This window comes from Balearica regulorum, chromosome 7 (genome assembly GCF_011004875.1).
Source record: "Balearica regulorum gibbericeps isolate bBalReg1 chromosome 7, bBalReg1.pri, whole genome shotgun sequence".
In the NCBI taxonomy this organism is placed as follows: Eukaryota; Metazoa; Chordata; class Aves; order Gruiformes; family Gruidae; genus Balearica; species Balearica regulorum.
The window spans coordinates 13,886,518-13,903,887 of record NC_046190.1 but is presented as its reverse complement, the minus strand read 5'-3'; the positions used below and the strand labels follow the sequence as shown (position 1 = coordinate 13,903,887).

General features: G+C 45.6%; 1 protein-coding gene across 4 annotated transcripts in view; it reads right to left on the bottom strand.

Annotated features, from left to right (window-relative positions):
• SH3PXD2A (SH3 and PX domains 2A) overlaps positions 1-17,370 on the bottom strand; it is a 269,997-nt gene that overhangs the window by 220,666 nt on the left and 31,961 nt on the right. For all 4 annotated transcript variants that reach the window (XM_075757990.1, XM_075757991.1, XM_075757988.1 and 1 more), the window contains exon 2: positions 3,488-3,568. In XM_075757990.1, coding sequence (XP_075614105.1) covers positions 3,488-3,568 — 81 coding nt within the window. The remainder of the gene's footprint in view (positions 1-3,487; positions 3,569-17,370) is intronic.

The following is a 17,370-nucleotide window of genomic DNA, read 5'->3' as shown; positions in this document are numbered from 1 at the left end:
CTCCAGCTTCCAAATCCCATGGTATGTCCAGTCTCGCTGCCCTATTACTCATCTTGAAAACAGCCTGACTCCCAATTCAAGCATATGCGCTGCTGAAATAGCATGACCAAACACTTCTAGGGTTTGAATCCTTGGGACGGAGCAGCCTCTTACTGCCTGCAGTGCGTAAGAGGATTTGCTAGGAAGTGTTTCAAAAATCCCAGTATCTAGTAACGCACAGACTCTCAAAACCACTGAGCCATGTCCCACAGAGACAGCCATTCAAGGAAGGATGGGCTCTTTTTTTAAAGAAACTTGAAATTGCAGTAGTGAAATTCATTATCTGTATGACTCCCTCCTTGCCCCTAGGCAGCTCCCCAGGTTTCTCCATGGGTCCTATCCGGTGTCACTGTCAAAAACAGGCATTGCAGCCCTGCTTAAGTCATTACAAGTCAGCCCTTGTTCCCCCACTTCCAGTCAAAGGCAAAGGAGACACACGCAGGCTTAGCAAGCCCGAAAGCACAGCTCTGTTGTGGACACAGTAGGATGAGTGGAGCTGTCAGAGACCTGCAGACTCCAGCTGTTTTGGACAGGAGCGGTGCCCACAAATCAGTGAGCTTTACTCACTGAGCATTTGCTTGATTATCTGCTGGAAGGGCCACATGGGACAAGCAGGGACATTACCAAAGTATATTGATTAAGCTAAGGCCACCATGCACGGTATCAGGTTGCAAAATGCAGGTCCAACCAGTGCTAGCTCAGAAGTTCGAGCTTCCACCACAAATTTGGAAACCACAGGTCATCATCTTATCTGAAGCAAAGCGAGGAGGATCTAAGGAGAAGACCTTGATCCTCAACAAGCAGATGGCACCCCCAACACCTGCTGTGTGGTACACAACCAAAAGCCAGGTTCAGCCCTTCAAGGGTTTGGGGAATGTGGACTGGCACCCCCATGTTGCTCTCCAACTTTCACCACGAAAGGCTCTGCTCTGGGCTTTCCATTGGAAACATCACTCTTCCATTCAGGAAATCTTAACATGACTGGGAATTGCTGTCTGCAAGGCAAGATACAGTGCAGCCGAGAGCCCCATTACAGGCCAGTCATGGTTCAGACAGCAAACATGGGGAATCCTCCACTGCTAAACCCTGAAACAGCTGCTTTACAATAGTTGTATTTTCCTATAAATGCTACGAAGGTCTCCTTGTTGCAGATGCCTGAAGCTAGAGATATTAAAAGCAGGTCCACCAGATACAGGGAGCTATTAACCAAGTATTATGACTGAGCAATTGCAAGCAGATGGAAAAGGGGCTGCAGAGCTTCTACATGAAGCTTTCCATGCCTGCTTACCCACGTGCTGTGGTAAACCAGCATTTGCTGGTGAGCAAGAATCACTGCATGTCAAACCATAAGTTTCCTAAAACACAAGGGTTTCCCAAAGTGCCCTAAACCTTTCAGTTGCTTTTCCAGCTCCCTTTGCTAGCTTCATTAGTTGCAAGTACAAGCTGCAATTCAAGACAGAAAGCCTATTTCCCCTGGCTCATCAAGGAGATGCTCTGGCAGCATCAAGAGCCCAGAAAAAAATAATAGCAAAAAACCCCCCAAAAAGAATCACCTCTGGGAGTCTAAAAACACCTTATGACATGCCTGAACACGCAGGGCCTTGTCTCCATCTTACAGCTTGGAAACTGAGGCACAGATCGCCACAGTGACATGCTTACAGAGACATGACAAGATCGTGGAAACACCAGCGAAGACCTCAGTTTCGGTAACTGTACACCTCATGCTACAAGAGCTAAAGAGGCTGTTGCAGAGGGCTGTCACTGCTCACGCTGTGGTGGCCCTGACAGAGATTCCTGGGAGGGAAAAGGGTTAAGGAAGGGAATTTTGTTACTTTCTTGTCGTATTTTCTCGTGGGGGGAGAAGCGTTGTGCAAGCAGGAGTTTTCCACTGGCGCTAGGCCCCCTTGCACTTATCAATGGGACCTTTCAGGACTCACTCCCTGATTGAGACATCATTTCCTGTCCAACACACTAACCCCATTGATAACTCCACACTTGATGGGAACTTTTCAAACCTACCAGGAAAGGCCAGGAGACCCAGAAGAACACATACACGAAAACAGAACTGGGGCAAAAAAAAAAAAAAAAAAAAAAAGGACAGAGAGAGAAAGAAACCATTTTGGGCCACAGTCTGCACGCTGACAACAAATGTTTGTGATTACGGAGCTGTGCATCTTTAGCAGGTACATCAGACACAAAGAAACCACTGACATACTCTTCACAGCAGTGGGACTGGCAGGCCTGCTGCTTCAGACCAATAAGAAGTGGAGAAGGGCACAAGAGGATGCTTAAGAACATCCCTTTTGTCTCCAGCTGCACAGCAAACTCAGAAATCAGAAATCAGGATGGCCACAGAAATGGTCTTCCACCAGAAAAGGTAGGAGGCCATAATTGATAACAGCTTGCAAAACAGGCTAGAGACTTCAGATGTCCAAGTATCAGAAATGACACATAAAGGGGGAGCAATGATGAAACCAGGACTCTCCAAGGTATCTCAGATCGGGTACCCGCAGAAGGAACCTTTTTTTTTTTTTTCTTCCTAATTTATCATGACAAAAGGTTCAGTGTTATTTCCCAGGACACAGCTCAGCCAGATGTGTACACCCTTAACACTGGCTATGAGGACTCATTTGACATTCTAACTACAGCCCAGCTCCAACCACAAGCTCCACCTCAAAATCGACACTTCCCCCAAAGTTCAGGAGTCCAAAGCACAGCTTTTGTTTTCACCTGTCTCCAAACAGAGATTTCAAAGCCCCAAGCAATTACAGTTTTGCTGTCTACAAAGGTACACGGATACAAAGGTATTAATGAATCTGGATTATTGATAAATAGGATAAGAGCCAGAAAGCTCTCCCTACCCACGCAGGTGCCATGGAGCAGCACCAGAAATGAAGTAGCTGATGGCCACGCTGAAACTTTGTAATTTGAACATTTCTAGTTTCCTGGCTTCAAACTTCAGCCAGCAAGAAAGCTTTCGATGAAATCTAAATACAACAGGAGCCAGGACACTGGCTGGCTGGGTAGATGGTTAGGAGAAGGGACTGGAAGGTTTCCACTACCATCTCCATTACTGAACTGCTGTAGGAGTGTGCAAAAGCTCTGTTGTTTTCAGTTATTTGGGTAAGTAGTTTCTGGGGACCCAAAACGTAGCTTGCTCTCTGTTCTAAGTGCATCTGAAGTATTTAAAATTAGATCCCTTCCTCAATAGGACCCATTCATGAAAATGTCAGCTTTAAATGTCTTTACAGTGCAAATTACTCACTGTGAGCATACCACCCACTTATCTTATACCCTACAAGGACAGAGTCTGAAAAGTTTCAAGATCATGACATGTAACAGACCAAACAAGCACAAAGACCTATTTAAAGGTACGATTAACCCAGCTAGGAACATGACTAGAAGTGTGAGTAGAAATAATATTTTGTGTTAGACAAGATAGACTTACCTGCAGGTCAAAGAACTTGCTGTATCTCCGGTAGATGATCTGGGAAGTCAGGTCGGACCACGTTACGTTGATGATATAGACCTGATCAGGGAAAAGAAAACACAAATTAAGGTGGGCTCTGAAGCACAGGGTATCTCTACAGGCTGAACAGCCAGTACAGGTAAATTCCACATCTCACTGGCCGCTCTTGCTCACAGTGAGGAATATAACCCTGGGTGCAGGACTAGCCTAAATTAAAGCCACTACCCCATTGCAGCCTTTAGCAGAGGTCTCAGGAGAGCACCCAGTGTTCTCCCACCCATCCCCATCACCAGCTCCTACTGATTTTGCTCTCCCTGGGATGAGAACTTTAATCAAATGATGGTGCATTTTGTGGTCCATGGTAGTACACTTTGCCTTCTACTTCTGCCTGTTCAGAGGGTCCCAGGGCCTGTTGCAGGCACAGCTGGGAGACCTATTCCACCCCTGAAACAACAGCCCATCGTGGGCTGCTGATCAACCCCATGGTTGGCTGCTCCAACCCCATGCTCCAGGTTTTCCTTGTACATAGAGCTGTGACTGTGGCCCTTCCCAGGTGAGATGTGGCTCTAGTTCAAAAAGGAAATTCAAAAGGAACTCAGCTCCAGGGGGGTTGTAGGATTACAGCCGTGCAACACAGCTACTTACACACAGCCCTACCTGCATGACAACAGCTCAACCCTACAGCATGCAGCCCTTGCTGAGTCACGCCATGCCACTCAGCACCTCTGGCACCTATTGAACTCATTCAAAGGTGATGTAAAGCAGGTCAGCAAGAGTGACGCTGTTTTCTTACAGTGGTGGAAACAGCAACACAAGCCCAGAACAAGCCCAGGATTTCCCTTGTTCAGCCCTAGTCCAGCCACAAAACAACCATTTTACAGAAACGCTGTTTTGCCGGAAGTTGCAATTAAAAAAAAAAAAAAAAAAAAAGATTCACACATGCATGCACACACTTACATCTAACACACAAATGTTTCCTTTTGACCCTACTACCTCCAAAACATTTTTTTTTTTTTAAATGAAAAAACAAACCAGATTCTGCTCCCTCATACACTAGCCTTCAAGCCAAATGTTGGTTCTGCTGCTTTGACAGATACACAACAAGACTTCAGCAAACACAGGCTGGAGCCATCAAGGACGACCACTGAGGGTGACTACGCAATGCCAATGTAATGGAAATCACAGCGAGACCAGCTCCTGGGCCTTTAAAGCAATTTCCAGGCTTCACATATGGAGTGAGATAAGGATCTGGCAGAGGAAACAGGAAAGCATCCCTCCTCCCTCAGCCCCAGTGCTGCAGCAGGAGCTTTCCCTTTTGCCATGGATGCAGAAGTGAAGCTCACTGTCTGCAGTGATGGGGGACAGATAAACATCACCCTCTTCCCCACCTCCCCCAGGACACTAGCCCATCTTCTAAGGTGCTGATGCAGGGTAGTTGCTTCTGTGTTTTTAATGATAAAAGGTACTGCATGAAAACCCCTGGAGGGACGTTGAAGAACAGTCAACAATGCTTCTCCAAAGACTACTAAAGGATTTTTCCCTTCTTTCCTGGTAGGAGAGAGGTGTCATCTGATGTCCTGAAAACCATGGACGTCCTGTGGCCTCATTTTCCTTTCTGCTTGTTATGACCTTGTTCAGTCCCCAAGGCAGTTTTCTCCCTGTCTCCTGCAGCCCAGTTTCATGGTATTTGAGAACTAGGCACACTGAGCACAGACTGTTAAGGAGATCTGGGGCCTTTCCTAGAACACTGAGGGCAAGGACCAAGAGCCTGAATTTGACTCAGTTACTGTATTAAACCTATCTGCTGCTCCCACGGGAGCAGAGATCATCGCGGCTGGCAAAGGAAAGACTGTCCAGGGACGAGAGCACGAGTCTCAGCAAGTCCAGGTTATTCCTCTGTTGAGTTATTCCTCTATCTCTCCTGGAAAATCAAGCCACGCAACCTCCCTCCTGCAGTACCCATAAGCACAAGGGTGACACGAGCACTGCCCTGCCTCATGAAGGGGGGATAAGACTGCATAACATGAAGATTTCATGTCCCCTTTAAAGATCTTAGCCATGCAAACAAGCCAGAGAAGTCAGAGGCTGGGAAGGAAGCTGCTGTTGCAAATTTTCAGGCCAGCCACGCTACACTGAAGAATATTTTTCCATGTGTTTGGGGGGGGGGGGGGGGGAAGTTTGTAGCTTCACTCTGAGCTAATTCACAACACAAATATTTCTACTCATTCTCTATCCAACAGCTACTTTCAGATGGAAAACCCATTCAATTAAAAACAGATCATGACAGATGGGAGCTGATTGGGATCCAAAAGCAACTTCAGATACTGTAATTCTGGCCCTGGGTTCTCACAAAGGGGATGAGACAGGAATAGGAGAAACATATTGTACGTGCAAATAAAGATTATAGTTTTTCTTTAATTATGCATCTTTTCTCCATAAACTAGAAGAAAATACATATGCCGCAGACATCCAGGCTTTTTGAATTTCATGGCACTTCAGGCTTCCCCATGTTTCTCTTCAGAACCCACAAAAACTGCGTGTCCCTGAAATTTTTAACAGCCTGCAAGTCTGCTTGATTGAAATCCAGTCCAGACAGGAGGTAACGCTGCTCTGTTCAGTGGTGCAGTAAGTGGCACAACACCCCCATCACACGAGATGGGGCTGAGCTGGGTGTGAAGAGATATTCTGGGCAAGAGGTTGGATGTGTTTGGTGCAGGGAACGGGTGTAGGAGCAGGACCCCACTGCATGGTGCGGATACGGTCCCATGTCTGAAATCCTGGCTCTGCAGAATGACCCTGCCACTGACTTCAGTCAAGCCAGGGTTTTGCTGCGCATTTAAAACAGCAATTAAATCTTTCTGAGCCTTAGGTCTCTTCAAGCTCAGCAAGCGATGAATCGGGCAGTGTGCAGATGCACTGACTTCTATTTCATGGGAAGATCATAGCAGGAGCCAGAAAAGCCTTCAGTCATAACCTGGAGCTCTGTGAAGCGAGAAACAAATGGGATCAAAATCTGTGTGGTGGGACGCAGGTGCAAAATCTGAAATGGCTATTGATTTTCTTTGCTTATTTGTGTAAATCAAATTGCTTCTTGAAGGCCACCATTTAATATAATGGGGAATAACTGTTTGCTTGAACTCAGAAAAGATCTGTAAAATACCAGATTTTAAAAGCAAGGTTTAGAGGTTTCAAAAGCCTTAAATATCACATTTCTCTCCCTCAGAGATCAGAGTTTGGTGATTATTCGCTTCTGCTGCCTTAGCTGGACCCATATCCTTTTCATGAGCAGCAAACATTACATCAGCTTACCTCATCATTTTTTTTTGCTCAGATCTTAAAACAGGTCGCTGTGAAAGCGATCAACAATATCCCTGGGGAGAATGAGAAAAGCAGTCCTGGGGGTGCCCGAGGTCACGCAAACGCAACAGGACAAGGAGGCAGCAGGAAATGTCAGATAAATATGGAGAGCAGTCCCACGCTCAAATGCCCGGCAGGCCCAGCATCACCCTCACGAGCTGCTTGCAGAGCCAAGGGAGGGCTTTCTGTGGCACCTGATGGCTCCCCAAAACCGAGCCATGCAAGCCACCACTCCAGCACACAGCTGGTCCTGCCCATGGGAGAGTCCCAGGCCTGCAGCACGCTGCTGCTTGATAAAAGAAGATAAAATCAAAGCATCTGACATGTCTTGGAACAAGCTCTTCTATGTAAGTACAGTGTTTTACTACAGTCCCTACATGCACAGAACTAAACTTTAATCATGACTGCAAATTACTAATTACTACAATAATTAATGAAGGTTAAAAGACCTGCTTTACGTATCTGCTACGTTTATGACCTTACAGAAGTCAAAATGCAGCTGCAAATGCCTCACCTTAAAAATCCTTAACAAAAAAAGTTCTTCACAATAAATAATAATTGAAGTACCAATTACAAACAACTTAGTGCACAATCACTGGATACTCCAGCCACTAAGAATGTTCAATATTTAATTTCACAAATCCAGTCTTTTTTTAGTCTACTGTGCATTTTTAAAGTAAATCCTTCTTCAGAGAAACAAGAAGCAGGTCTGTACAAACTGAAGAATATTAATCAGGAACTGAGCTTGATAAGCAGCTCTTAATATTCATGCTGCATAAAAGAAGGTGCAGAATGTCAGGGGGATTTTATCAGCTGCTAATTATTGTTTAATTCTAGCTGGGAAACTTCCATTTTACCCATCACAGAGCAGAAAATGTAAAATGTATTGCAAACTGTAGTTATTGCTCTCCCTTTACTGCCTACACCAAGTGATGAGGAGAGATGACTTCCTACTACAAAAAGCATTCACTCCAATGGGCATGACTTTGTCATTGAACCTCTTGTTTTCAATGCAAAATACCCAGTTCCAGCTGGCACAAAACCCAGAGGTAAAGAATTGAGGTTATTCTCATATGACTGATTTTTCAACTGGCTTTTTAGAGCCTAATGTTTTCTTTTCTATGGCCAGATGAGCTGGAGTGGAAGATAAATGCCTGAAACAAGCAGTTTGATGAGACCAAGATAAGAACATTCACAAATACATGAGCTATTGGCAAAGACAAGATTGAAAAGTAGACACTAGAAATATCCCTGCACACATGAGAGAGAGTGCTGTTAACCTTTAATAAGTAATTACAGTAAATACCAGCTACTAGGAAAGTTTTATGAACGCAAAAAACAACACTATGGTGCAATTTGTATTCAGGTACCATCACGATAGCCCATTTTATCCTGGAAAATGTCAGCTTCTTCAAAGTCTTGTATTAAAGTGTTGGATGTTTGTCCTCCAGTGAATCACGACTGAGTTGGAAAAGACACTCCTTTTCCCCATATTCAGATGCTGTCACTGCCTGTGAGCTGGGAACTTTCCACCAGCACAGCTCAGCATGCAAACGCTCCCTGGTCTGCTTCCCTGCAAAGTCAGCCCGAATCCCGCAAGGCTTCCAGCAATTTCAGCTGGTTCATTTAGCTGAGTTTACATTAAAACAGCTCAAACTGCAGCAGCCCTCCACAACGTCAACATACATCCATGTCCTAAATTACTGGAGTACAGGCGCTGTACCAACTTACTGTTTGCATAATGCTTTAATGTCACAGATGCTCTGATGAGTACAAATCAGTGCTGGCCCAGACCCAGATTTAGAGTGATAACACCCTAGGGACAGCACTTTCAGTATCCATGAGGCTGAAGCAGCAAAGCTGCTCACCTTTCAGAAGTAGCATGGTTGATTTTTAGGTACCTTCTTGCACCCCACAAGACACTGGCACCAGTAGCCAGGGTTTCCCCACCTGGATATGTGGGGTGAGAGCCCCTGGTGTCCTCAATTCCCACCTTATACATAAGCGCCAGCATGGCAGCAGGGAGAATAAAATGCCCCAGGAATAAGCACAAAGAATGCAACCCCTCTTCACGCACACATCACCTGTGCCTTCCCTTGCCTTGGATCGCATTCAGACTTTCGGAAAGTTTGCATTCGACTCTGGATCCAAAGAGCGCAGCGTGGGCTCCTTGCCCAGCTCACCAGCATCCAAAAGGCCCTGAAAAGCACTGTGAGACCTGGGAAGTTCCTACAGCCATGAAGTCAGACCCTCAGCCCCAAGCCCGTGGCGAGTCCACCACCAGTGCCATGTAATGATATCACTTTTCAGCACGACGGCCTCGAAGGGACCACAACTCAGCCAGGGCAGGGCCAAGGAAGAGCTATTTTCAACCCCAGTCCAGAGCTGTTGTCGCCCCAAGAATCTGAGCTGAGAAACAGGGATGAGGTTGGGAAGAAACATGAAACCCAAGCAGCCCCAGACAGGAGAGCTTCTCACAGGGTGGCTGCTGTTATGGCAGGGTCCTGAGCACAGGGGCTGACACAGGCTGCACAAAGGTGTGGAATATCTGGCTTTTTCATGAAGCAGATGTGGTTTCACAGACTTCCCTCTACCCGGCTTGCATTTCCATTACCAATGGGGGAAATGTAACTGAGAAAAAGCCAAAGCATTGCACAGGTCTCATGGACCAACGTTGCATGTATCTCAGTTTTGGAAGCAAAGCAGAGTTACAGTATGCTGGGAGGGAACGAATTGGACAGCCCCAGCATTTGCCAGTTCTCATCTGTGAGCAGCCACCACACAGGCAATTTAAGCAGGACACAGCAATCCCAGTTTGCGTCACAATTTGCAAGCTAGTTTACAGTCTAGCGAAACATACAGAGAGAGGGGAGGAAAAAGAAAAGGATAGGTGAGTTTTCCTTCCTTCCTTCCTTCCTTGTTTTCTTTTGTGGATCTTGTTTCACCTCTGAATGGCAATGCAAGAGGATTAATGCTAGATTAATACTGCTTCTCTCTTCAGCCACATCACATCAAATCTGTTCTGTGTAGAAGAAAAATAAACCCATGTCTAGCTCTGAACCAAGTTATACTCAAGGACTCAAGCTGAGTCCTTTCTAGTTTAGAGAATCTCACCACTACTGCATCTTATACGGGCACAGACCTTCCTCCCAGTGGAGAACTAGCCAGGATAAAATCCATTTCTCTTTCCTCAATCCTAATAATGAGGATAGCAAACAACTACCTCGAGCCAGCCAGCAGACATCCCTGGGAACACAGGAAGAGGAGCTCATTTGAGTATGGAGGCACCTGGCTAGAGGTTTTTGCTGGTTTCCTAGCTTCAGGGATACAGACCAGACAAGTAACAGGGTTGCGTCTGAATGACTAATCCAGCTCATTGTGCTTACACAGGCAGAGTAAGACAATACTTAGCCTCCCATATTTTTCTCATACATTGATGAGGTTTCAAAGTCCATGGTTCAAATTTCTATTTAGTCTCATCTTCACCCCTCAAGGCTTTTGGCGTTTGCCAACTTGAGTTTTTAAGTACTGACTTCAGGCCCTTGCAGCACCTTCCTGCTAAAAAGATGCTAACAAGTCCCACACAATCAGAGCAATAAGCCAAAAGGGAAAAACCTCTTCGCTGCTTTTTTTTTTGCATGGCCATTTGCATGGCCATGAGAGGCATAAAAAGGTAAAAAGTGGAGTTTGCACCCATGATTTGTGACAGTAACTTGAGAGAGCTGCAGAACTGGAACGGCTGGGAGCCCTGCAGCTTGGTTACAAACTGCTTCCAAGCCTCTTGCCGGGCTTGTTTGATTACTTCATTTAACTTCATTCTTAGGGGTGTGCGAGCAGAATACGACGTGTCTAACTCTTGCAGACATGCAATATCTGTGTTGCATTAGCAGGGCTTTGTTTGTTTTTAAACTGATACCCTGGGTCGTGTCAAAGACTTGTCAAGGCTCCTATCTTATCTCCAACATATCCAATAACTGGAGCTCACAGAAAAAAAAAAGAAACAGGACTAGTAAAGACTGGTCGCTTCCCTGCTACTGCCTCCCTTCTTCAGGAAGCAGAATAGCAGCCTCCCTGCAAAGAAAGAGCAGACAAGGGAAGCGGACAACATCTACCCATTAGATTTACATGTGTACACGAGAGGGAAAGCATCTCTGTAGAGTACATCGTGGACTTGTATTTCAGTTTCCAATCTGTTCCTATCCACCTGCATTTACTTTCCATGTGTGATGAAACTATTTGTGAAGCAGAATAACTACATGACTGAATTTCTGCCATTTAAGAGCTGACAGACGATTAGAAAACACATCATCTAAGCCCACAGAGTATTAGAATAGCAGAGTGACAAATGTAAAATGGAAGTAAGAACATACAGGCTCTCTGTGAAACCTGGCTCCCTCATGGCCTTCTCATATGCCCCACCTGGGTCTGAAAGAGGTTGTCTATGGCAAGCAAATGAAAATAATCCAGCTGCACTTGAAGGTAAAAAGTTTTCATCTTATTGCCTCTTAAACCTGGATCCCACCTGAATTATAAACTATTTTAACTCAGTGCTTGTGTCTTTCTCCCCAGCAAATGGTTGGTGTTTCATAAAGACCTCAAAATATGAGAACGTCCTCGTGAAAGAAGAGAAGCTCCTTTCAAAAACAGGAAAGGACGGGGAAAAGCAACAATCAACAGACAAAATAGGCCCTCTCATATTTGAATTTCAAGTCCTTCAATTAAGTTTCACTGAAAGATTTAATAGGAAAATTCCATCAATTTCACTAAATTGGTTTTAGAAACTGATTTGTAGTTGTTCTGAAAAGAAAGGTATCGCCCCGCAAGGGTACAGCTCAACACAGAAGTCCCCAGTGCCAGCGCTTGATGTGGAGGTGAGGTGGATGTCACACATCTCTTACAGCCATTGTGTTGGCTGCAGGGTAAAGGACAGACACAAAGCAGAAATGTCACTTTTTAAATATTATTTTTGCAAATGAAGATAATTTCATTCCCCTGCCCACATTCTCTTCACAGGAACAGATCTTAAAAACTGACTCAAAACTGGCTTCATCCTGCTTCCACTGAAATTAATTTTAATAGGAAAGTGTTGAGGCCAGCTATGAGCTCCTTTAAAATCTCTCCTTAGTTTATAATACATTTTTCTGGCTTCAGCTATAAGAGATCAGTCTGCTGTTCGGCCAGTGCTGGCACCACTCAGATGAGAGCAATATCTGTGAATTAAATCCAGCCCCGGTCCAAATGGGTGCAACCCGCATCTGGTTTTGACTGCCATTACGGAGTCATCAGATCCATGGAAGCCAATAAGAAGAGTTTCATTCCCTTCACAGTGCTGGATTAAACCTCACACGAAAGTGTAATTGCTAAAATATCAGAAGGATGCTGCCAAATCAGAGACACTTAAGAGAGAAGCATCTGAACTGATTCTGGCACAAGAGGAATTGATGTGGGGGATGTTCAAAATAGGATGAGTAGAGCTCTGCTCATATTTAAGGCAAAGGGATGTTTGCCATCGAGTGCCCGGGGGCCAGGGATACAGGGATAGCTAGGTCAAATGAGAACTAACAAGAACCTGCTTGCTACTGTGTTAAATGCATCAAGATTGACAAGACATAGGGAGAGAAAATATGACCTGGAAATCGCTGTTTTGCAGTTAACACCAAATCTCACACATCTTTGCAGTTATTTATGCCTGGGGAAGAACTCTCCAAGTACCTTTCTGCTCTGAGAACGAGGGCCCGTCGGCTGTAGCAACGTGTTTTCCCAGCTATGGGGCACGTATACAGGGCTTAGAGCACACACAGCCTGTGGCCACGCAAAGACAGAGCACACCGTGGCATTGCTGACCCTGTTTTATGTACGGGCACAAAGCAGATTATTGCATTCTGTAGGTACATAGCTTTACTTACAGAAATGACAAAAACTCCCTGCGCAGCCTGCCTCATAATTGCAAAGAGGCATTGTAAAACCCAACCTCCCTTTCAGCTTCTCATGTTAGGGATTCCAGCTCTGCACCAACACTTGCATGTAGTTTATATTAGCATGCAACCAGCTTTGATTTGTAACCTTACATATGACCCCCAGATGCAGTGTTGGAAAAGCAAAGCAAGGGCCTGGGAAAAGGAGCAAAACTCCTCCAGGCCTTTCCAGAACAATGACAAAGCTCTGGGACACTCCTAGTCCAAATAATGGAAATTCTCCTGGGATTTTGCCATAGAATGGTGGGATTATTTTTTTTCCTTCTCGAGTGAGGGAAACAAAAAGTTTGTGTAAACCAAGAGACTCTCTGATTCACAAAGCCAGATCTGAGGGGTACAGTCTTTGTGTGATCTACAATCCCTTACAAAAGAAGACCACTCAAAACCTCTTCTAATATCTATAAAGTTTGTTTAAATACATTTTTCGTGCACGACTGAAGGATAAAACTTGAGGTGATATCAACTGAATCAACCAGCAAAGCATCACAGAACTGCCAGCATAGCATGCTGACAGATGAGTATTTGCATTTTAATTGCAAAATTCTAGAAGACTGACTGAAAAATGGACTTATCCTCAAAGTGTAAACACTGTTCAACAAGCATGCAATGCATGCAGATCTTTGATTATACTGTCTGCATGACCATACATACATAAAACTGAATGTACTTGTTCTCTACAGGACAATACTAACAATGTGAAACCAACTTTAGGAAAGAAGGGAACAAACCTCCACAACCCCAGAAAGATGCAATGCTGAAGTCACTGGAAAAATGTCTTTCACTGAAGTGACCTTTGATTTCAGGCTTAGGAGAAATCCAAGTTTCTTGTGGGGAGAAGAGTGAAAGTAGAAAATGTTTTTTTTGTCTTAGTCTTGCAAAGAACGCCTGAATTTCACTGCGAAATGCCAAAGAGGCGGCAAACCTGGAGAGCCCTCCTTATTCTCCCCAGTGCTTCTGGCCAAGACAGGAAAACTGATGCAAGAGTCCTGTGCGGGACAGATTTTTCCCTGTCACGGCACAGCACTGAGTTAAACACAAAATTACCTTCTTCCTGTGGAACTTCAGGGTTTTCAGGAAGATACTTTGCCAAATCTTTGCACCCTCAATCACTGCCTCTTTGCTAAGTTGAACTATTGTCTCTGCCCTTTCCTTCCCTCCCACTCTTCTCACAATCATCCTCCTTTTCCCACGCTTGGCTTCCTGCCTTTCCACTTGCATGAACACCCTCTCCCACCCTGGACACGCAGGACTATCATGGACAGCATAAACCCACCCTTCTCCAACTCTGCAATTTGCAGCCTGGGCCACACACAGGCAGAGGCACATGCAGCCATCCTCACCGGTTTCCAGATCGCATTTATTTGGCACACCAGGCTGCCGGTTCTGCAGATGGGCGAGCTTTGCTCTGCCTTCCTGGGATACAGTGATACAGAAGAGATGCTTTTGCAGCCTAGAGCAATACTGTGCTTTGTGTATTTCTGCCTAAAACATTGCTCCCCCTTTAAAGCCCGCAAATACAAGGATCCTACAGTAGGAAAATATATTTAACTGCTGGGCACAGGGATAGCTGCTGCACAAGACAGGGACACTGTCTAACTTTGTGTCCCCAGCTGAGGACTTGGGAGATGAGTCTCCAGACTGTACTGCAGCCAGAGGAGAAAGTCCCCAAACCAGCCTGCTTCTCCCCAGACCCTACACAGAAGGTGCAAAGGAAACAGGCCTCTAAAAGGATGTTAAATTCGGGGATGTGGGTATCCTCAGTAGTTGTAACCATACTGCCAAAGGATGCGATCACCAAATCAGCCCCCAAGCGTGGCTCCTTCACTGCCACTGCCGCTGGCACAAGCCATCACCTTAGCTCCCTGCCATAAGCCTGGACCCTTTCAGTGCAGGGGAGAACATCATCCCCAAGGGATTTTCAGTCACCCTGGCCTGGGCTTTGTTACTCACACAGCTTCTCTCCAGAACACATTCCACGTCTCCTCTGGAGACACATGCTGCCATTTGGTAATGCGCTTTCTGTCAGAGCTGCCAGGGGTGGCAGTGATGGCGACCACACTAATTCCTTCTCATTTACCTATCACAACCCAGCCACAAGCCACACATACCCCGGGAGTTACTCATTTTTGGAAGGAGAGCATGCAGCTGCAAGTCAGCATGTGTCACCTTAGAAATAAGCCTTTTAGGGCCATGCCTATATTATGTGTTCTATCAAAACCAGTAATAAAAGATGAATCAGCAAAATGACTGTATGCATTTACATTTCTGTCAAATTCAGGGTTTACAGTGCCTTGGAACAATAAACAAACCTCTTCCTTTAAATCCCCAAGCCTGAATATTCTCCCATTCATAGCCACTTAAAGGGAATTATTAATGTTCCACAGAGAAACTCTATTAAATCTGCTTAAGTGACCACCCAAAGTCCAGCAAAATTACTGTCTGTAACAGCAGGCTTTCAAGAACTAATACAGCTGCACTCGACACATACAGCATCTGGAGACAGCAGGAATTCACTAGGCAGGATTTTGGGAAGAAGTCCTAGTTTTATGCATCCCAAAATTGGGACCTCAAACTAGTCAAAGCTACTCATCTCAGATCCTTCTCTAGGTATGTGGCTAGGGTAGACATCCAAATCTGGAGTTGACTCTTCCTCTGTCTGCAGAGGGATCCTATATTAAACAGACATCTAATGTCTATGAGGCTGAAGTTAAGGTAGATGTACAGTAAGGAAAAGTATACATGGTGCAGAGATGCTCAAATCGACACTCACCTGTGTCTCCTCCACAATGCAGTACCGCCAGTTCATAGTGGTCCACGAAGCAGCGTGGCTGGGTCAGTCCCACTCACACTCAACAGCCCCACATCTTAGCAAGGCACGGTAGCCCCAGCACATCACTGGGATGCGGCTGCTCTGCTTGATGGAACCTCTGAACCAGCCCCACTGCACACCTCAGCCATAGCCACTGGGTCCAACTGCTAGCAATGTAATGCTTCCAAGTGCCAGATCCTTTTAAAAATGAGTATTTGACTCCAATCCTCACTCAGAGGATTCAAAGTTTTTAACCTGGGTCCCCAGAGTGATTTTAAATTCCAATTTATGAAGTGCTAACACAGGAAGGAACTGGAGGCACCACTATAATTTACGATGAAGTAGATATGCAAAGATAATAATCCTGACAGCAGGCCAGCGCACCAATGGCCCACGCAGGCACAGCATGGACCAAAGTCAGCTCGTGCATTTAGTGACCATGGCCAGGCAGCAACTTGGGCTTGTGGAGCCTGGGAAGAGGGCAGGCATTTTTTAGGGGATGCTTCCTCTTTGATTTGGCTTGGCTGCCAGTTTCAGAGCAGCGCTCTCAATGTGCAGCTACTTTGTCAATACACCCCCAGAAACAGGTGTATGATAGATAAGGCTGATGGGTTGGACAGTCAGTTTGGCCAAAGGGCACAGAAATGTTCTGCCACCCCACAGGTGACTTGAGAGACAGACAAGCAACAACTTTTATCCCATCCATGGGCAGCAAATAGGTTACTCCATCCCTGAAGTGAGCTGCAGAATGAATGCATCTCCTGCCAAGCCTTTTGTTAATAATGATCTGATTTGAAAATCCTTTCCCTAAGTGTTCGCTCTTACAGAGCGGAGTTGAAGCAGAAGACTGAGATAAAGATGGATGTGCTCAACAACTTCATGACCTGTTTCAGATTTCAAACTTTGCTTGCTGCTCCCAGGCACCAACGCTTAGTGCCCCAAATGTTTCCAGCAGGTAACAAGAGCAGACACAACAGAGCGAAATGCAGCTTCTATAGTACCTCGTGTGTCCTTGGTTTTTTTGCTATGACCGGGGATCTGCTTACAGGTAAGGATACACCAAAGTCAGCTTGGATTAGGAGATGCAAGGCCTGCCCCAAACAGCCACAGCCTTGGCTGCCAAAGGGAAAGATGGAATAAAAAGCCGCAGAGGGAGAGCCAAGCCCTGCAGCCATCTCTGCTTCAGGGCTGAGCTGGCCAGAGGGCAAGCTGAGCAGAAATCATTCACGCTACATGTGCGGGGCACGAAGCAGTCGGCTGAATGCCACAAAATGTATGAGGTGTGAATTACAGCATCATAATTCACGCCCTGAAGTGTCTTATTGCAAAACAGCTCAGGGCAGAGCTAGAATTTTTTTTGAGTGCTGTAATTCCCCTGCCTCTTTTCTCTCCCCCGCAACCACCCTTTGGGTAGAGATACATCCAAAGAGGATCAAATCTCACCCTCCTCAGCCCTGTGAAACGTGAGCAAAACTAGCAGGGCTTGGCCCACTGTGCCTTTTCTTAAGGCTTCAATAACATTAAATTAATACTATTCAAATATCAACCACTCGTTGCCTTGGAATAACACAAAGACAGATGCAAAATCACCCAATCCACAGACAAGTGCTATCAGCAGCCTCTGGTAAATGCCACAGCACCCCGTGCTCTAGAAGAGTGCTTCCCTTTCCATCCACCTCCATGCACTGCTCTGCACCAGGAGCAGGTGGGCTGCCAGGTAA